Source organism: Corapipo altera, unplaced genomic scaffold, assembly GCF_003945725.1.
Source record: "Corapipo altera isolate COAL_440 unplaced genomic scaffold, ASM394572v1 44, whole genome shotgun sequence".
In the NCBI taxonomy this organism is placed as follows: Eukaryota; Metazoa; Chordata; class Aves; order Passeriformes; family Pipridae; genus Corapipo; species Corapipo altera.
In genome coordinates this window covers 13,714,238-13,735,218 of record NW_020884880.1, presented here as the reverse complement: position 1 = coordinate 13,735,218, position 20,981 = coordinate 13,714,238, and the positions used below count along the sequence as shown (strand labels likewise).

At 41.6% G+C, this 20,981-nt stretch overlaps 2 protein-coding genes across 13 annotated transcripts in view; one reads left to right on the top strand and one right to left on the bottom strand.

Annotated features, from left to right (window-relative positions):
• SCRN1 (secernin 1) overlaps nt 1-2,545 on the top strand; it is a 39,536-nt gene extending 36,991 nt beyond the window's left edge. For 2 of the 3 annotated variants that reach the window (XM_027639255.1, XM_027639256.1), the window contains exons 8-9: nt 35-194; nt 432-2,545. In XM_027639255.1, coding sequence (XP_027495056.1) covers nt 35-193 — 159 coding nt within the window. In that variant the 3' untranslated portion in view covers nt 194; nt 432-2,545. The remainder of the gene's footprint in view (nt 1-34; nt 195-431) is intronic. The other variant, XR_003527019.1, reaches the window with a different exon arrangement.
• Nucleotides 2,546-5,107: 2,562 nt separating this feature from the next.
• Nucleotides 5,108-20,981, bottom strand: part of WIPF3 (WAS/WASL interacting protein family member 3) — a 35,654-nt gene continuing 19,780 nt past the window's right edge. For 8 of the 10 annotated variants that reach the window (XM_027639364.1, XM_027639365.1, XM_027639369.1 and 5 more), the window contains 6 exons: nt 12,362-12,494; nt 11,606-11,734; nt 9,336-10,112; nt 7,610-7,756; nt 6,833-6,934; nt 5,108-5,886 (listed from right to left, as the gene is read on the bottom strand). In XM_027639364.1, coding sequence (XP_027495165.1) covers nt 5,846-5,886; nt 6,833-6,934; nt 7,610-7,756; nt 9,336-10,112; nt 11,606-11,734; nt 12,362-12,494 — 1,329 coding nt within the window. In that variant the 3' untranslated portion in view covers nt 5,108-5,845. Of the gene's footprint in view, nt 5,887-6,832; nt 6,935-7,609; nt 7,757-9,335; nt 10,113-11,605; nt 11,735-12,361; nt 12,495-13,945; nt 14,419-20,981 lie in introns of those variants that run through there. The other 2 variants (XM_027639371.1, XM_027639370.1) reach the window with 2 other exon arrangements.

Genomic DNA, 20,981 nt, shown 5'->3' with positions numbered 1-20,981 from the left:
TGGTTAATTGAGTTTGGTTGTTTCATGCCTTTAGGATAAAGGTCAGAAACTGATGAGGATTATGTTAGACCTTGAAAAACAAGGTTTAGAAGCAATGGAAGATATCCTTTCTCGTACAGAGATTCTGGATCCTGCTGAAGTAGTGGATCTTTTCTATGACTGTGTTGACACAGAACTAAAGTTCTTCAAATAAAGTAAGCAAACACTTTAATTCTTTAGATCCTGAGTTTTTGGTACCAGTGAAATATTGGATCCGATTCTGCATCTCCTCCTCTTTTACTAAGGGTGTTCAGAATCGGGTCCAAAGCCACCTTTCTACCTGCTCAAATGGTCTCCAAAGTCCCTTTTCCCTATGCTGCATTGCAGACAACTGTTTTTTCAATTTCACTCTTGCTTGGAATGGATTTTCAACGAATTTTATCTCATTTCAGCTATGGTGGCTATTGTTAGCCTTTTCACTGGAAGACTGCAATGTTCTTCAAGCCTTGAAAGAAAGTCTTCACACTTGTGAATTTGCAGAAAAAACATTTCTAGAGGAAAAAATGTTACTTGCTAGCTGTATCGGTTAACAAATTGCTTTCCTTTGTCCAATCTTGTGGTGTTTCTGTTTGTGTATGTATATAGTGAAAGGAGAAAGTCACTGACTGGTCCAATTACTGTGTGCATGCTGGCTAATTTAGTACAGAATGTTTAAACATGTATGTTGGGCAACCAATTAAAGCAAAGATTAACTTCATCAGGCTAACTTCCATATCGTTTTTGAAAGCAATCTGGTTTTCCCTCCTTTGCTCAGGACTTGCAGCAAAGCTGACTTGCATTTTTCTCTTCTTGCTAATTCATACAGAGAATGGTGGAGTTCAAATCCTGGTTTTGCAGGGAGGCAGGAGGGTAAGTCCTGGTTCTCGACCTTGTACTGGCCTCAAATGAGCATATCTGATTACAGCAATTCAGCACCTGACATAATGCCTGCACAAATTATCAGAACCAAGTCCCCCAGGTTAAGTTTTGCCTTTGCTTAGCTTAGGGCACTGGCTGCTGCGCTAGTACCAAGTACTGAAATGCAGAGCCAGCCTGGATGCCAAGATGTCTACACATCATCTATTGGCTCCTAAGATGCAATTAATAAGGTGTTGAATTTATATGCAAGCTACAAATTTGGAATTTTTTGAAGGAATGCTGGATGGACATTGATCAATACCTGGCTGTTCTCCATCTTTCTGCCTTTGTACTGCTGAACAGTTCCTAGCCATCTCTGTGGTGAGATACATGGCTGATGAATCCACTCAGTACCAGTGAGTTACTAGTGGGTGTGGCAATCCAACTGGTTAGGCTTAGAAATGGCTGTCTTATGCTTCCTTACATTAAGTGCAGTTCTGCAGCATGCTTCCCTTCCCTGACAGTCCTACAGGCAGACCTGCTTTTCATGTATTTTCTTCTTGTGGAAGTGAAATAGGGCAAACACTTTGAGAATTAAACCAGTAAACACTGCTTCCTGTGTCTGATGAAGACATTTGGGTTTTTGTTTAAACAGGAGGTTCAGACAAGTCCATGTCTTTAATAAGTGGAAGTTAGCACGTGGAGTTAAAATCCTTCACTGTTCAGGAAAGTGGATGCTGAAGAACCATGGACTTCTGTATTGAGGAAGCAAAAGCTCATTAGAAGGCAGCAACACCTCAACTTGAAACTGTAAGAGTTGTGCATCAAGGAAATAGTCATTGCCATATTGATGCACTGCATTCTCAGGATTTTCTAAATGAAATTGTTCTATTCAGACTCATTACTTTGATATTGCCTTATATGACAACTGGCAGTTGGACAAGAAAACACTGGGCCTTTTTGCTTACAGAAAACAAGCATGAAGATGTTTTTTCTTAAGTCCTACCTACTAATCTCCCATTCACAATACACTCCACCTGTGCTCTCTTTTACAGGACCAACTCCTGTGCTTAGGTATTCTGCAAGTGGAGACAAGGGAAGGAGAAAATTCACAAGTAAACCCTGAAACTTAGCTACTCTCTACCGTAGCCAGGATAGGGACTGACTACAAGGAGCACACTTCATTTCAGAGGGTATTGTGCTGGATGAAACCCTCTGAAAGAGAAGTGTGCTTTTGCCAGCTGCCTGTAAGTAAAGTAAATGGATTTCCCATGGAATCACTTCTGGAATGAGAGGGTACTTTGGATAAAAATACTCCTAATCAGAGTACACTTAACAACACCATGGTGAATTTTAAAGCTGCTTCTGCTTCTGTGAGTTGTTGCATCCAGCTGTTGGTGGATATTGTGAACAAGGGGAGAACAGGGATAAAATGACTGCCCCAGTCAGAGGGTCACTTCACACAGCTATTTTGCACAACTTGGATTCCTGACATTTGAGAGTTGAGAGGGAGGCAAGATAAAAGGTGTTCCTGCTAAAAACATAATATATCTTATTTGCCTGTTTTTTTAAGACAGAAGAAACTGACATTTGCACTTACGTTGTTGTGGGAGTTTATGTCCTTGGAAGTGCTTATATGACAGAACTAATAAATTGTTTTGAGCACAGAGATCCAGGTAGTAATTTTCTAATACTGTATTGCTTTTGTTTCAGTAGTGTAGAGCTTTTTAAAAAACATATACTGTGTTACAGCAACATAGTTGGGTGCAATCACTAGAAACCAGAACAACCCCATGGTCTTAACAATTTCAGTGGTCTTGAGCACAGCTGTGGCTCAATAGGATTTGTGGGACAATTGCTGTAGGGTGACAGTCAGTTGTGATTCTTTGTATCTCCAGGTAACAGCAACTCCAGAAGCTTCAATGGATCTTGAATGATACAAATATGGAAATACCATTTCACCAATGCTTGCAAATATGCACAGGATTTCTAATTTAATCTCTGAAAGATGTTGCTTGCTTCTAAAATACCTGAAGCATAACAAAAATGAATTTTTTTCTTCTTCAAATATCTTCTGGAAGATAGTCTAGCATTAAATAGTTTTAAAATCCCTATGAAGTTACTTATTACAGAGCAGTACACAAGTTTCAGAACAAGTGAGAACCAACAAAACGTCACCTTTAATAGTACTATAACAAAATAGTCTTTAAAGCACTATTAAACTTTTCCAGTTGTTTGAGAAGCAATGTATATGCAGACCCCTGCTTATTACTGCATTCATGCATATTTATCAAGTAACTACAATAATGACAATGACAGTATTGCTCAAAGCATCACCAATTTTTTTTTTCTTTTCCCATGATGTACAGCAAGGTATCATAATAGGCTAGAAAAAGACTAATGCTGCTTTCTTATAGTCCTACAGGTGAAGTGCTTTTTACTCTTACACAATCTCACACCATGAACCTATGTGTGTGGAAATAAAGTTACAGCACAACTGAGCTGCTACAAGAGAAAAGCAGAGATATATAAAGCTGCAGTTACTTGTCTTTTCCAAATAGTTTTGTTCAAAGGCAACACCATGGGGAAAGATCACCTGTGATCTATAACATTATTACAGCTGTAAATGAGGGGAATTGGTGGCAATTATATAAATTATTGCCATAACTGTAAATAGCCTTGCTGTTGGCACCAGACTCACCCTGGAACAGCAGTGTCCTTTCTCAAGTTGGTGAGTCATGGAATCATATAGGTTGGAAAAAACTTTGAGATCATCGAGTTCAACTGTTATCCAGCACTGCCAAATCCACCACTAAACCATGTCCCCAAGTGCCACATCTACACATCTTTTAAATACCTCCACGTATTTAAGTGGTGACTCCACCACTTCCCTGGGAAGCCTGTTCCAATGCCTGACCACCCTTTGAAGTTTTTCCTAATATCCAATCTAAACCTTTCCTGGCACAGCTTGAGGCCATTTCCTCTTGTCCTGTGGCTTGTTACTTGAGAGATGTGACTAACCTCCAATATCACTACAGCCTTCTTTCAGGTTATAGCAATAAGGTCTTCCCTGAGCCTCAAGTCAGGATGCTCTTGGCCTTCTTGGCCACCTGGGCACACTGCTGGCTCATGTTCAGCCAGTTCTCAATGAGCACTCCCTGGTCCTTTTGTGCCAGGCAGCTTTCCAGCCACTCTGCTCCAAGCCTGTAGTACTGCATGGGGTTATTGTGACCCAGGTGTAGGAACTCAGAAAAACTGTAAAAGGGGGAATCAGTGTTTGAGGTTGAAAGGGATGGCTGGAGTTCATCTAGTCCAACCTCCTTGCTCTAGCAGGTCAGCTAGTGCCAGTTGCCATGGACTAAGTACAGATAGTTTTTGAGTATCTTTAGGAGTGAGGCTCTACAATGTCACTGACCAACCTGTGCCAGTGCTCAGTCACCTTCACAATTAAAAAATGTTTCCTATGTTCAGCCAGAGCCTCCTCTGTTGCAGCTGGTGCCCATTGCCTCTCATCCTGTCACTGGGCATCACTGAAAAGAGACTGGCTCCCTCTTTATACCATCCCTTCAGGTACTTATACACATTGAAGAGGTCCCCTCTGAGCCTTCTCTTTTCTAGGCTGAATAGCCCCAGTTTTCTGAGCCTTTCCTCATAGGAGAGATGCTCCAGTCCTTTCATCACCTTTGTAGGACTCTCACTAGTATGGCCATGTCTCCCTTGCACTGGGGAGCCCAGAAGCTGGACACAACACTCCAGGTGTGGCCTCACCAGTGCTGAGTAGAGGGAAAGGATCACCTCCCTCAATCTGGCACCACGCCTCCTAATGCAGTGAAATGCACAGGAGCAAGTGTAATTCTTGTGAGAAATAAACATCTTAGGAGCAGATCTGAACATCTGTGATCCAAGGACCTTACCCCTAGCTATATATTAAAAGCAGAAGTTGAAGTCTTGTCTGCTGCTAGGTTGTTACTTTTCCCAACCAACTTTATTCAAGACAACCACTTTGGGGACTGCTTGTTCCATGTGGTGTGTTTTGGACAATGAATCCTACAGTAGTTCTAGTTGCCTGTTTAAAATGTGGGTTTTGGACCTCTCATCCAATGGCTTCAAAATTGCTGAGTAAAGGCAAACTCTCACAGGAATGTGACAGTAAATAATCACTTTGCCAGCAGGAAAAGACAGGACACGTGCCCTTACATACATACATCGTGGCATATGTATTCACACACACCTTTTTTTTTTTTTTTTTTGCTTACAATATAGCAACTTTCTTTTCCTCTACTTTGCAGAAGTTCTGTCATCTTTGTCAAATCCATGACCACCCTACCCAGGCTGGTCTTCTTCAGACACTATCCTATAAGGATCTGTAATCAGTAGGAGATAGGCTCAACAGCAGCCACAGCTCCTTGTCATCTCCTCTTCATGCTTGATGAGAGAAGGATTGTGGGCCTGTCCCTTCATGAAAGTGAGATCCTGCTGCAATCTGAGGATAGGCCGGATAGAAGCGAAGGAACATAAAAACAGACTAAAGGTAGTACATTAGTTTGACAGTTCATTGAAAAAATGTCTGAATAATAACTGGAGAATTTCCAAAATACTTAAAAATTATGATGAAAGGGGAAAAAAGAAATACAGGCATGTAATGCAAAACATTCTGAGATAACACTGTCAGCATGATAAGAATGAGAATTGTTTCAACACTACAAAGAACTTAAATTTTATGCTGCTTTGCTTAAAAAATATCCACCTATTTACAATAATTTAAAAGCCTGTACTAACATTCCTGTAGTATGTAGGCCAGCTAAAAAGGTATCATTTACACCATTTTTCCAGTTCATAGAAATGTTTACATTGCAGTACTTGTGACTCAAATACAATCACTATCACTGCAATGGGGACCCCTTCTGTTTTATATATTATCTTGATGTTCTTTTTTAATACTCTTCCAGAGAGCATCAGCAGACTCTTCTCATCTCACATGTGTTCTTAATGGAGGATTTTTAGAAGGATCTGTAAATAGATAGGACAGATTTAATCAGAGGAGATAAGATATATTTTTTTTGGATAGGTATTTTGGATGCAGTTATACATCAGGGATGCTGAATTTATCTGCTACCTCTGATGTGAGATAGATATATATATATTTACAGACAGACAGACAGACACAAACATATTGCTCATGTTCTGTAGCCCTTCAGTAACAAGTCTTTGATCAGATCAGATCATACATCAGACAATTCAGACTGACTGAGGCTGTCAAGTCATGCAAAATACCTTAGCACGGAAACAAACAAACAGGTTAATTAAAAGTTGGAGATAAACAGTTGATCTAATAATACAGAATAGTAGGTTTTATAAAAAGCAGAATATGAGCATGAGATCTTTTGGCACCTTCAACTACCCACTGTCAAAGCTGGATAGGTGAACTTCTGTTCTTACAACAGTGAACTGGTGCCATGTTTCTAAGTTACAGGGGGAGAAGTAAAAAGCAAGGTTCAGCCATTTATCACTTTCCTGACAAGGTTCAAGTACTAAGTCCCTTTGTTACTACCACGCATAGGATTTAAATCAAAACACACGATGGAAGACATGGATAGAGTCACTTTCTTTTTGTGATTTCACAAGTTAATGAACAAAAAACCCAACTCAGTAGATGGCCAAGTCTGTTTTACAGCATCACTGTTTTTAACATCAAGGGCTTTGCAAATTCAGCACTCTAAAAAATTGAGGCTGCCTGTCCAGCCACATTTTATTTTTAGCTACTAAGTCTTTAAAGTAATTAATTAAGTGCTTTTCGTTATATCTTTGGTCTCTGTTGCCACTGTGACAAATCCCATTTCTCTCTGTGCCTATGCTAGCAGCCCAGTTACTTTAATGCTAGTTCTGTTCTTTATTTTCCCTCCCCATTTTTAATCCTCTTGATAATTATCAGATCTTTTCATGTTTACACACTTACCTCTAGCTATCTTGCTGGGATATATTTTCTGAAATGGCTTGAATTCATCAGGTGGGGGAAAATCTTCCACAGAATGGAAAGTAAATTTAGATTCAAAGTCATCTGGAGAGTTTCAGGGAAGTAAACATTAGTTGCTGTTAAAAAGAAACTTTAAAAAACCCCACCAAAACCCAACAATGTTGCTGCAAGTAATTTCAGTTAAAAATGCTGACTTGTTTTCTCCTGGAACTGATACTGGTTCATTCCATATAAACCATCTTGATGAGTACTTCTGTGAGCTGTCCAAATTTTCTGCCTTTATTGAAATTACTGCCTGCTACTAAGACTGAAGTTAAGCTGCTGCTTCTTCCAGTTTTGTGCATTGATGGTATTGTGGCAATAGAGGTATTCCTTGGTGGGTTTTAAGCCACTTAGCTATAAACAAGAATGAATGGCCAATTCATCAGACCACAAAAATAATTCTTACTGGTCTTTGCTCTGTAGGTCCATGACCCGGTTTAAAGAATGGTAATATAAGCACATTGTGGGAACTTTTCATATTCTTAAATAATTTTGCAGGTGATATGTGCTTTTCTTTTCTACTGACTGATTCAAAGCCTTTGTGAAAAAACCTTAATTTTGTATCACTGTATAAGGTTGTACAAAAATGTTTCTATTACACAACCCTGCTATTGCTAGGAGAAAGTCTCAAGTGAGGTTTTGAGGTGTGAGACACAGACAGGCCTTTGTACTAAAATTATTAAATAAGGCTAAGAGATCTAATTTAGATGATATTACCAATGATGTGCATATTTCCATTTTTGAGTGGTGGGTAGGGGTCATGAGCTGTAGCCCAGGCTGAGACTCCAGACTTGCTCGTAAGTTCAGTTGTTGGGGATCTTGCTGGTGGTTGTGGAGGTGTGACCAGCTTCCCAGCACCAGTTCCTTAAAAAGAAGCAGGAAACCAGCACATAAACATCATCATGACCTACACCTGACAGTAAACTTTGCAAAAAATTGAGGGAGTATAGAAGGAATGCAATATTTGGGGCGAACACACCCAGCTTCATAGCTCCTGTTTGTCAAGCCTGCAAATGGATTTATAGCATTAAGTATTAAATTTAAGTCAATATTGGAGTTGGCTTGGGCTTTCCATTTCTAGTTCTAGGGAAAGCGTGACATTCTGAAGTGTGGTTTTGTCCCAGTCTGGAAGGGACACAAAAACAAGCAGTTTCTTTAAGAAAAGAAAATCAACAAAACAATCAAACTAAATGGTATGTCTAAAAGAAAATAATTTCCTGACACTTTGGCACTTATGCAGTGGAATTACAATTAGGCTTGTGCATTTCACTGAGGAGCTGCAAGTGCTGTCGAAGTTTACATCGAGTCAACCTACAACCAGAATTGTGTAAGAGGGAGGGAGCCCAAGGCCTCCAAATTAGCAGCCTCTCAAAACTGCTCCTCCTTCTAGATAAGCAAGGCAAAGGCAGAATAATTTTATGGAAACTGCAAAAGTTGAACCACCATGAGAAATGGGGGTCTTGATGAAGTAACAGTTCATCAGACAGTTCTGAGCAGCATTAATCACCATCACAGAGCACCTCATCTGCTCTACTTACACGGCCTTTCGCATGGCTCTCAATGGAACCAGTAATCTTTCTTCTGATGTGGCTGCTAAAATATAGGGTACAGAACATTCTCTTCAAATGTTCCTTATTAAGTAGCTGTCTCCATTTCTCAAACCCACACAGATCTAGGCTCATCTTTTTTTATCATCTTCATGACATCAGAGAAATATGATAAAAGTTCCTTCTACCATCTGCTCAAGGAAACACTGGCTAATACCCCAGTTCCCAAGTAGTCAGAGAAACCTTTGGCCCTTTCACCTTGATCATGGGAGGCACTGGCTGTTCCTGTTTGCTGAACAGCAGGGCTGCATAATGATTTGCTTTTGCTCATCTATGGCTGTAGCTGCCCCATCTTTGTTTAATTATCTCTTATGAATCTTCCCAGCTGTTGCCAATATTGCTCCTGCTGTAGAGGAATGTCCTGAGTTAGCTGACACACAAGCAGCCACCATCCTGGCAAACACAATGGTGTGTACTCTGCTGCCCTACCTGAGCTTGTCAGGATACCACTTGTGCAGCTGGAGACACACCAAAAGCAAGAAGCAACTCAGTGGTCCTATAACTCTGGATCAGTATGTCACTTCCAAGAATTGCAGACTGAATTAAAAGACGTGTGTGCCCAGTGCTAAGAACAACCTGACAGCTCAAAAAGCCTGATGTTTTGGATGTTCATGACATGCCGTGTAACCTACAGGTATTCCTCCCATGAGTGCTCTTCACTCCCACCCCACCGAGCCATCCAGTCACCAGTGCCATAGAATGGTTTGGGTTGGAAGGGGACCTTGAAGAACTAGATCATCCTCAAGGTCCCCTTCCAACACGAACCATTCTATGATGTCTCCCAGTTTTGCCAAAGGGAGCAAAAAGCCTCCCTCCTCCCGACGTGCTGCTCTCACCTGCGCCTCGGCCCGGTCTCTTCTTCCTGGTCTCTGTCCCGGCTGCGGGCTGAGGGTGGCCGGGGGTGGGTGGGAGCGGCAGCGACTGAATGCTGCTTGGCTTATGGAACTGTGACAGCAAGTGGGGAGACTTGGGGGGCAGCGGAGGGGGCACGTCAGCACCGCTAAAGGCTGGGGAGGGGGGAAAGGAGAGCCTGTTCGCGGGCACCGGGTGGGCGTGGGGCGGCGGAGGAGGGGGCGGAGGTGGCGTGGGAGGGGGACAGTCCCTCCCTTCGGCTGGAGGGGCGGTAGGCGCCGGGACATCGGCAGTCCTGGCCGGCAGCCCGCAGGGGGGGACGAGGGGCAGCGGAGGGGGAGGAGGAGGAGGAGGAGGAGGGGGCGGTTGGGGGGGGTGTGAAGCGCCTGCTGGAGACTTGGCGGGTTTGTCAGCCTGGGGAGGAGGGAGCGGGGGCGGAGGAGCCGCGCCAGGCGTCACCCCCTTGGGCGGGCGATCGGCCGGAGGAGGGAGAGGGGGAGGAGGAGGGAAAGTGAGGGAAGGTTTGCTGGAAGCGGGAGGCGGTGGAGGGGGGGCGGGCAGGCTGGGCCGCCCGGGGCCGGCTCCGGTTCCGGCTCCCGCTGCGGCTCGGGAGGTGCTGGGAGGCTCTGGTGGCACAGCTGCCCTTGGACCTTCGGCTGGGTGCGAGGGGTTACTGCTCGGCTTGGCAGCGCCGCTGTTCGCTGGGGCGGAGTGTTTGGGGGCCGCTGCTCGGACTCCGGAAACCTGCCCAGGCCTCCCTGCTGAAGACAGGATGTCACACGTTATCCTGCAGGACCGCGTTCCCACTCGTCAGACAAAATAGCGCAAAGAGCAAGGTCTTCGTCTTCCCCTCCCCGGTGGATACCCTAAGGGGTTAAACTAATTCTTCCAAAACATCTCGTATCCAACAGGTTGCCCTTGGTGTAATGGGGCTTAGGATGTGACGTACTCCAATGGGCACAAGGGCACAAGGGATTCTGCTTAGTTATATGACGAACTGCTGAGAGACCCTAGCCCCCTCCCTCTTCTTCAGTTTCTGCAAAATGAAACAGTTTAAGGAAAAGGGGCTTCTCTGCAGAGATCTGGAGTCCTTCACACCAGCCTCATCTGTCTAGTACTGAGCATTGCTGAGTCCTGGTGAAAAGGTAGTTTGACACACATCATATTGCATCCTTGAAATTAAGTGATTGCTTAGGATTAAAAAATTCACATAAACTTTACATAAATCTCAACCCCATGAACAAAAGCCAAGCTCTTCAAAGCAATGCCTCAAAGGCTTTCCAGGAGGCACACGTTCAAATATTTTCAACAGCAAATGCCCAAAGACTGTTGACTCTACAAAATGTATTTTCCTGAGTAAATGCCAAGGATTTATCACAAAGCAAGATGTCAAAAAAGGTGTCTCATTCTATATCACATAGTCTGATAGGCATGGCCACAATTTTAAAAACAACTCAAAGTAGCTGCTGCAGCTGAAGCTTTGGAGGAAGCCCTATAACATGCAGTGCTGTGCATCTTGGGCTTGCCTTCCAGGAGAAAAAACCCTGCTGGCAGAACCAAAGTCTTTCCTTGCAAAGCTTTGCTCTGTGCTGCCTGATCAGGCACCAGCTGCCCAACAGCACCAGAGGTCATCACTGTGACTCGTAACAGTCACCCCTCATTGAAGCTGGCACTTCTTGAGGGAAAAGGAACAGTAGGGCTCCCACAGTTGCCTTCCTCCTGTCATTGTGAAGCAACAAAACCCTTTTTCAGGTCAATAAATAACCTTGCTGGATCAAAACTATACTTTGTAAAGTCCAGAGGGCAAAAATCTTAAATACGAATCTTTAAAGTAACAACCAAGACTGTAATACCACAGAAATACGTGCTAATAGAGGGAAGGAAATATGACTTTGCCATTTGTGCTGAACTGATAAGCTCAGATTTCAACACTCTGAGGCACAATTAGAAGTTTTCATTAAAATAATGTAAAAAGCTCGGTTAAAGAGATCTATTCAATCTCTTTCCTACCCAGTGTGGAAAAAGCTTTTTATTTCCAATTTAACAAATAAGGCACCTGAGATCTAGAAAGATGGCTTCAAGCATGTTACTAATTGAGCCCTCCGTGGTCACATGATGAACTAAAGATTCAGGAAAAAAAAAAAACAAAACAAAAAAACCCAATAAAAATCAATCACTAAAGCTAACCCCAAAGTGGTTTTATCCCAAATCACTGCTCCCCTCAGCTATGCTTTCATACAAATGAAGTCCTTACCTGTCATGTCCCTCTGGCCTGCTGGTCTGAGAACAGGAAAGCCACCAGCAAATAAACCTCCCAAAGGCTGCTGAGAGCCACCTTTATTGACGGCTGGATTAACTCCATCTCTATTAGCTCCTTTGGGTTCTGTTAAAAAGAACCAAAACACAGGGTATATCAGAAAAATCATTTAATCCTTGCCCTGAGACTGCTAAGGCTTGGCACCAAAACGGCCAAGGCCAGGCTTTTCCCTCTACTGTTACTACAGTAACTACCATCACTCTTGGACCTGTAATTTGGAGCACAGCACCCTCTGGTGCTCTTTAATCTCACATTAATCATGACACCAAGAAGAAGAAGAAGAAGAAGTGTTAGGCCTAGCATTAAATTTATGTTTCCAAAATTTTTTGGCAATTTTTTTTCTTTTAATCTAGTAAAGAACTTTTTTTCTGCAAGAGCCAACAATTCTTGTTTAATTTTTTTATTGAGAAACTCTCAAGGATTTAATCATTCATGATTTTTTATTTTTTTTGACAAGGAGTGCCTGTTAAGGAGATATCCAGCTACAGACTTACCAGGAAATGTTAATAGTTACTGATCTCAGAGCAGGATGCAAGCTTAGAGAGTGTCCCCTCTCGGCATCCTAAAGCCATATGAAGATACAGACCTTTGCTGAACTTCAAACCTTCAGTGTGAAACTGTCCAGCTGATCTCCACCCGCACCTGAGGCTTCAGCGAAGCTCACTCAGGCCTTGCTGAGGAGCACATACTTACTTTCAATCTGTGGTGCACTGCGGTCATTGATTTGAGTCACTTTTCTTAAGCGAGTTCCCTGCTGGATATCAGCCAAGAGTGCGTTTCGTGCTTTCTGATCTTCCTTCCGCAATTTTGGTACTTCTGAACTAGCCTGTTGACAGTAAGAGCATTAAATAGGAGGTGCAGACAAAAATTCACGCTTAGAAAGGATACACAGGCAAACATGGGATAGAAAATTTGAAATAAACCACTCTTGGCAGCTGGCACTTCAAAGCCTTTGAGTTCAATCAAGAAGAACAGCATTCACTTGTGCAGGAGGCAGAAAAGCTGAAGGTTTAAATATAACAAAAATCTAATACTAGCTGGGCTAATACTGTTGATATTAGGGGCCTCACTTAAATGAAATGTGACCTCCTACTTTGGCCATTTATGGCCTCTGTCCTACAACTCCAGCTCTCAGCTCTTTTCATGCTATTTACAGTGGTTTAAACAGAGATTTTACATGCCACATTAGAATAAATATGTTTTATCCACTTAGGATAGCCTTAGGAAAAAAGACAGATAAATGCATACTGCTTTTATATTTGAATGTGATCATTAATTAATTTAGACTGTCTCTCTGTATTGGAGATTCACACCATCTTAAGCAGACTGCCTTTAGAACAATATAATTATATTTTCTGCCCTAACCAAGCTCCACAGACGTAAATTCAAGTTGCAGTTTAAAGTTTTGTAATAAAACCACAAATTATGTTTATTCTTTATTCTTATTTCATCAAGTTTCTTGTTACTAAAAAGGAAATAAATCAGATATTTAAAAAATTTGGACGTTTCACTTTCTTGAAGCAGATATTAACCAGCAAAGCTGTTACTTCTAAACCTATCGTGGCTGACAGAGTGGCCTAGCAGAGGGGAATCTTCACCTCAGACAAGTGATATGCTGCTTGCTTCCAAAATTCCCAGAGGTTAGCTAACTTCCTAAAGAGAGTGAATACCAGAAATGTTTCCATAGCCCTTAATTTTAGCATCATAGTCCTAATAAAGCAGAACAATACTAACACACTTTAAAACAAACAAACAAAAAGACCCCCAGCTTGGTAATGGCATTATGAAAGCAAAACAGAAACTCGAAAACACTTAACCAGCTGCTGAATTAATGAAGTGTCTAACTGGCTAATCCTAAATGAAGTATTCTATCGGTACGATATTGTTCGTGGTTATTTTTTGTACTTGCTAAAAAAAAAATAAAATAAAAACCCCCAACCGAATCCAAACCCGAGCAAGCAGGATTTGCCGCGCCCCGCTAGATGGAGCTGCAGACCGCCGCTAACGCCGCCGCATTCCCGAGCCGTGATGTAAAAACTCGGAATTATAACCTGACTGATATGTAACTATGTGTTATTTTAAAATATTAGGAAAATCCCCACTCTGTTACATAGTTTCCTCGTTTGAAACAGCGCTGGCTGCCCTTGTACTTTCAGGACAGCGAGTCCCGCTGCCTATTAAGACGCCCCAGAAAAGCTGCCCGTGTCAGCAGCATTAGACCATGTACCAGCCAGAAACCATTTCCACTCCCATTCTCTGGAAGCTAACAATACTTACTGTGAAAAATGGAAATACCATAACTGGAACAAGGGTGATTCCCTTCCTCACAAAAGTTCTTTATCAGTATCTTCAACTTCGCGCCTCTCTACTACCATTAGCGACTTTGCTGCAGCAGGACAAGCAGGATCTAGAGCAATCTGACCAAGACCTATGTTTAAAATTAGATCCAGCAGCTGTCTTTTCGTTTCCAGGTTCAAGTGTCCATATATTATGCCAGCTGTCCATTTCACCTCCCTGATCCACTTCTCTGAGCAAACAGACTATTGGAATATAAAGTCTTGATATCCAAACAGTTACTAGGCTAAAATAGCCCACTTGTGGCAACTTACCTTTGCAAGTGACCCATGACTTGGTATCAATTTGACATGGTTAAGACATTCATTGTTTCACAATTTGTAGCATAAAAAAGCAGGAATACTATTCTGCTGGTGCATAATGCAGCGTAACAAGCTGCCTTTCTCTTACAATAGATCCCCTTACTCCAAGCATAACTCCATCCTATGCTCTTCATGAAGGTAAGAGATAGAATCTTGCAAGGCCAGCCTGGCGGACTCAGGTGATTGATCAGCTGCTGAGTAGCTCAATACGGATTCTCTTTTTCCATTACGAAGTCAAGGTGGCCTGGAGTGCAGCGTTGCCTGGCTGCACACTGGTCAGAGGCCCTTCAGACTTCTTGTTTGCTGCCTGCACTCCCAAGGCAGTGACAATCCTTGTCAAAAATCGTTTCACCAGGTAAGCATCTCAGTCATTCACCTACTGGTGTCCTGTGTTTGCAAATTTCTGTTTTTACCATATTGCTTTTTGATACACAATCAGAAAGAGACCTTCCTTCCTTTGATGGAGAAATAAATCTAGGATTCATGCTCGTGCTGTGCTTTCAATCCATAGCACCAGAACAGACAATAAACGTGTAAGTTCTTCATCAAGAGAAAAACAGAAAGAAGAACTCTTATGGCAGTCAAATCTTCAGTCCCTATCACAAGCAATAGAAGTGTTTCAGCAGGAAGACAAATATACTTTGAGAGTAAAAACAGCTGTAAGACAAAAGATGTAATTCTTAGTCTACTTTCTACCCCACCATCTGCAGGGCAGCCTCATTTGTTTACAAAAAGAGAAACATCTCAGTATTTCAATGAAATTCAGAAAGGAAGAGGATAAGAATGTGAGGATAATTTTTTTATCAGATGCCAGAGCTGCCTCAGGTAACACAGAGTGAAATTAAATTCCGTACTTTACTTACATGAATTGGTAAGGGAACGGTGGGTTCTCATTACCTTAGCAACCACTAGGTTATTCTGCTACTATTTCAGACATAAAGAACGTCATGTTCGATACGTACTTAGAAACAGAACTGAACAAACCACGCATGTAAATTGCCCGAACATAAGAGAACTACTTCCTTTTCATCTCACCCAACTCCACTACGTTTTGTCTTCAGTGGCCTAACTTACACACTCAGCTATGCCATTCAGTAAAGTATAAGATCAATGCTTAGGCTATCTGTCAGATCTCCAAAGTACCTGCAAACAGGAAAATACCATGAAATCACAATATTTAGAGTGATGTTTCAGAGTGTAAATCCCAATGGTTTTTCCATCATTCCAATGATGGAAATACACATTTCAAAATTTGGAGCAGAGAAATGAATCAGGACAGCACGATTATACAGAGAAATCTAAATCACTCCAGCTTGAGGCCATCTGAAAGGAACAACAAACCAAAACATGCTCCTCCACTGCTGGGACGGCGTGAGCGGGGCAGGTGGGGAAGAAAAGAAATAAAAAAGAAGTTGCACAATAACACAATATACAAATGTCAAATGTAAAACTGAAAAAAACCCTGGATGACAGGTTCTAGCCACATCTCTGAAATGAAAGCCTGCATCCGAAGTGCCACAAGCCTGAACCTGGCAGGGGGCTCCAGCAGTGAGCCTGCTTGAGCAAGTGTGGCAAGGAGGGGTAACACGCTCCTCCAATATATCTCATCCTTTCAGAAAAAGCAGTGTGAGCAAAAATGGAATTAAAAGTTCAGTTCTGGTCTACAGGTCTTTAAAATTACATTGTGAAATCCTGGAGATGCACAAGAAAGAGCTAAAACAGTATTCAAAACCCTGGAGGCAGCAGCTCTGATTTTAGCAGCCCTGAAGTCTATCTGAGGGGTGGTCCGCCTGCACAACACAACTTGTACAGGGAGATGGTGGTGAGGACTCAGTCAGCAGAGGCAGGTATTTGGTGAATTAATGCAAGATGCAACCAGACAAGCTGCAAATGGCAGCAGAATATAGATCTCCTGATTTTCAGATCAAGGCTGGATCCTCTGGCAGAAATGCTTTTTGTGAAGCACAAGGCGCTGGGCCCTGTACAGGTGTTGCTGACATGCAGTACCCTGCAGTGGGGGTGGAGGAGTGGGGGGTCACAGCCAGTGGTTTGTAACAGCTTCTTCCAGTTAGGAGTTCTGTGAAAATGGATCGTTTTGTTTAAAAAAACAACTCTGTATTTTTACACTGTATGGACCACTCAAGGTTTGCCCTTGAATAATCACACTCTTAACACCCTAAATTGAGTTCTATCAGACAAATTAAGAACTGAGAGACTTTTTTAAGGAAAATTAACTGAAATCCATGGCAATGAGCTCCATTTCTAGGTACACTCTGCTGTGATATTTGTGTCACATTCAGAATGTCACTTTACATCTTCCAAGACAGATGGGAGCACTGACCTACCCTTTGGGCTCCTGCGATACTTAAAATATTCAAAAGGTATATGTGCTCAGATACTAAAATGCTGTGAATGCAGAAGACACCAGCCATTTGAAAAAATTTATACTAGCACTAAGTATTGTCTTCAGATTTTAAAGAGTACCTCTGCACACAGTAAAGGGGAAATCCTCTGGACTCTGGGCAGGTAGTTCAGATTGCAATGGATACCTGCACTGTCCCATAAATGAGTTTTATTTACTCTGATTTTTAAATATGATCTTTAATGAATTTGTAGAACACTTTAAGGCAGATCTTCATAAACATGATAACTGCAGCAAAAATGTACCTCTAGCCTTCTGGACAATCCAATAGCCAAGGAAGTATTGGTCTTTGTTTCAGAATAATCCTATAAGCTGATGGGAGAAGAGGATCCAGTACTCTAGCTCTAACATAGGAGGAGCCATAAATAAGAAAATAAAGCATGATTCCATTCAAAGGCATTACATACTCTTTTACTCAGAGAACTGAATAATACTGAATATTTATACTGCTAATAATTTATTCTTTTATCTGAACTAGGTAAGAAAAACTAAAACAAAATAAATCGAAATACATTTAGCTTATCCCTAACTATCTATTTGACGAGACACATAATGAAAAAATTAAAAACCTATCAATTTGACATCGGCATTTATTATGGGCAGAAAGAGAGCTCTCTCTTTTGCTGATGATTTTAATTATTTCTGTGAATCTCATGGCAATCACCCTTCCTTTCTCCAGTCACCAATTTTTCTCCCCTACATGACAACAACAACAAAAGAATTTAATGCAGAGATCAAGCACAGATACTGGTAGAAGGCATAAGCAGCATATATTTTAGTAATAGAAGAGTTTGAGGACACCCCTTAACAAACCTTTGCTTTCTTATTTTTCTCTCCCATCCTCAGCTGAACCTGCACAGGCATGGGCTGAGGCAAGTGATCTTCACCAACACAGCATGCAACACCTCAGGTTTGGCTTTTAAGGAAGGTAAAGATAGTGCAGCAAGATAAAGGATAAGCAGAAAGCTCTAGGATGAGGAATATTTGGTAACAGAGAGCACATATTCACGAAAACAGGAGTTCTTGGGCCAGTCCTAGCCTTCTGGCATCCAATCTGACATAATTCAGAGACCCAACTTAAACTAAGAAATGCAAAAGAAAAGGTCTACAAACATGGCAAGGGACAATTAAAACGAGCATGTAAAACAGCAGACAGGGCAAAAACAGCGATAGCTGCATAGGCAATGTAGTCAGTAATGTGATAGTGCCAAGTCTGGCCAAAGAAACTGTGCATCAGTAGTAAGAGACAACTAAAATATTTAAACCTTAAATCAAGGACCTACAAAGCATCAAGGAAGAGCATGGGCCACTGGAAATATAATAAAATCCCCCAAATATTATTCCTATATTAACAATAACTGAAATTCTGGTGTAGACAAATACAGATTTTCAGGAAAGAGAACAAATAAGATGAAGCAAGCTGTGTAAGGCTATGTGCGTCATGTCAGAGATGGCTGAGAATCTTGAGAGGAAAACACAACTTGTTTGGAGTTGGTAAATCATCTGAGGAAAGATGATGAGTGTTCTCACTGCCCATATGGCACCACGAGATTCTCCAAGTAGGAGAACATAAAGGGAGAGATTATGACTGGGTCCCCCCATCCAGCCACAAAGCTCCTATTCCTTTGAAGGAAAGCCAAGCATAGGGTTGGTGCTCACAAGAGTCTTGAAGGGCACAGACCTTGAGTAAGGGGCCTCGAGGGACAACAATCTGCTAAAATACCCTTCAGGGAACACTGATGATGAAAAAGAATGGACTTAGAACAGGGAAGACCTGCTTGTGATCGACTTACTCCATAACTTCCTTCCACTTAACCAGAAACTGCTGACCACAAGTGTTCCATAAAAAGATCTCTGTAACCATCAGGACTAATGTATTTAAATAAATTTAGCCCCTAAAAGACTTCATCCTTCTCAAAACCAGAACTAACAGAAACAAAATAATATTGACAGTAAGGTTCCAGAACATTCTAACAAACTACAATGTCATAACTTTTTATTGAAAGAATGATGTTGTTTTGGAACAAAGTAAAACATGGAAGCTGACCAGCATGTCTTCCTTGACAAAGCACAGGATCATAAAAGTCATCTCTGCATTTTTAGCTCAACATGAAATCTGAAACCCCAGAGGAACTTGTTTTCCCAAGATCAATCCACTATTACTAGTTTAGAATTATGCCAAGAATTCATAATTTTATATTTGCAGCAGAAGCAGTTTGCCCAGCAGGCAAGAGTGGTACTTCTACAAAGAATTCTCAAACAAACAGCTAAAGTCTCCATGAGGAATGTGCCAAGAAAAGCAATAGCAACAAAAACAAGTAGCTTATAAAATAATAAAACAAACCCAGTTTCCAGCATTATCATCCTTCTTGCATTTATGTTACATATGCATCAGGTGTAGTTTCATTCATGCACTGTCAAGTGCAAAATAAAATAATCAAAACAATCCCCCCCTTCCACCCTAAGGAAAATCCAACGAGGCTCAAAAACAAAGCAGATTACTTCTTTTATTTTAAATGTTTTAAACTGTTTGTTTCTAAAGAAGCTTGTGAGATTGGTATGCACAAGTTTTGGTTCTATTCACAAGGGAGCCCTGACCTATGACTTAAAGGTCTTTAATTTTGGAAAACTTTGCCATAGTGCAAGATTCCACCTGCACAGTCAATCTCAAGATCAGAGCCTCTTCTTGTGTTTCTGCTGCATAGCATAGGATGAAACTAATTAATTCTTGGCACTTGGTCTACCTGATTAAACACGGCAATCTCTCAGTCTCCCAGCAAGCTGAGCTTCAAATGCTTCCCAGGTGAGGGGTCACTCTCCAGCCAAATTTTCTGAGAGAATCCACAAGAGGGGACCTGCCAAATAGCTTCCTGGCAGCTAATGAAATCATTGTTTCAAGAGAATGACAGGAGTAGCATTTGACAATTCGATCTACACCCAGCTCAATACTGATTAACCATGATCTTGGCCACCATCGCCCAAAGTTCTGCAATCTGAACCTGCTGGGTTGAAAAGGTCATCGAGCAATGTGTGTACTTAGATAGGCTGTGTCTACATGGACCTTGTTGCTTAACTTCTAGCAAGGGAAGTACTGTACAAAAGTTGTTACAGATCTCTTCCCAGTGTTACAGCCACCGCCTAGTCCTGGCATTAGGCCCAAATAAAGAGGCGTTTCAGTATTAGCAGAGCCTGGTGCCTGCTCTGCATTTGCATCTACCTGCTTGAAGTTACCAGTGCACACAATGGCAGGGAATAGAACATAAAAAAATAGCATAGCAGGAGTTACTTTCTTTCACATCTATATTCCTAGTGCCCATTTCAAAGACTACCAGTAATGAATGACACTGCACCCAATAAAACCCTCCGCATTCTATGTTAGCGCTGTTCTATCAGACAATATAAAATTTTGTATACTGAAAGGTTCTCTTGCTCCTGCCTCAAATGGAGCAGCAAGCTTATTAACAAGGGCATACTTAAAAGTTTTCCAATGTGGGTTGCTAAATTTCTGTACCTGAATACAAAAATGCAACAGAATCAGTATGATGATTTATACCTGCTGAGCCATTGAGCTGTTTTGTTGGTGTTTAACTTTCTGACACCCACATTTGAAATGTAAATTCTGGCTGTTTTTTCATTAAAAAAAATACACAGTAACAGAAGCTGCTAGAATGGAGGCAGTATAAAATTTAAACTACTCTAAAAGTGTTTTACAGCAGCCCAGAAAGATCGCAAGTCAAATACCAGAAATACCCCAAGGCTGGCTTCAAAAATAAGTTTGAACTTCATCTTTTGATTTCTAAATTTTTGGGATTCAAATTCCTCTGATTTTCTCTGCATCAATGAAAAGAGAAGTGAAAACTCTTAGGTGAACAAGAAATCCTGAGACCCTGGCATTGCAATGAAAATGTCAAAAAGCACAGTGCTGAAAACACCACCATGGGAGCTGGTGACACTACCGCTGTTTATTCTCTCTGTTTGTCATAGAAGGGTCCCCAGACTGATAAGGGATACCATGAGTAGTAACAACAAAAAATTCAACATGTGACTGCTAACACACATCACAGTTTAATCTCTCTCTGTTCTAAGAACAGTAGGCCATTTCTCCTACCCAGTTACATGTGCAAAAGCTACTGACCATTCTGAAATACCTTTTACCATCCAGACAAAATTATGGTCAGCCTCAGAGAGGAGAATAACAAGAAACTAGCATTTCTTGCACTGTCACCTTTTGGCC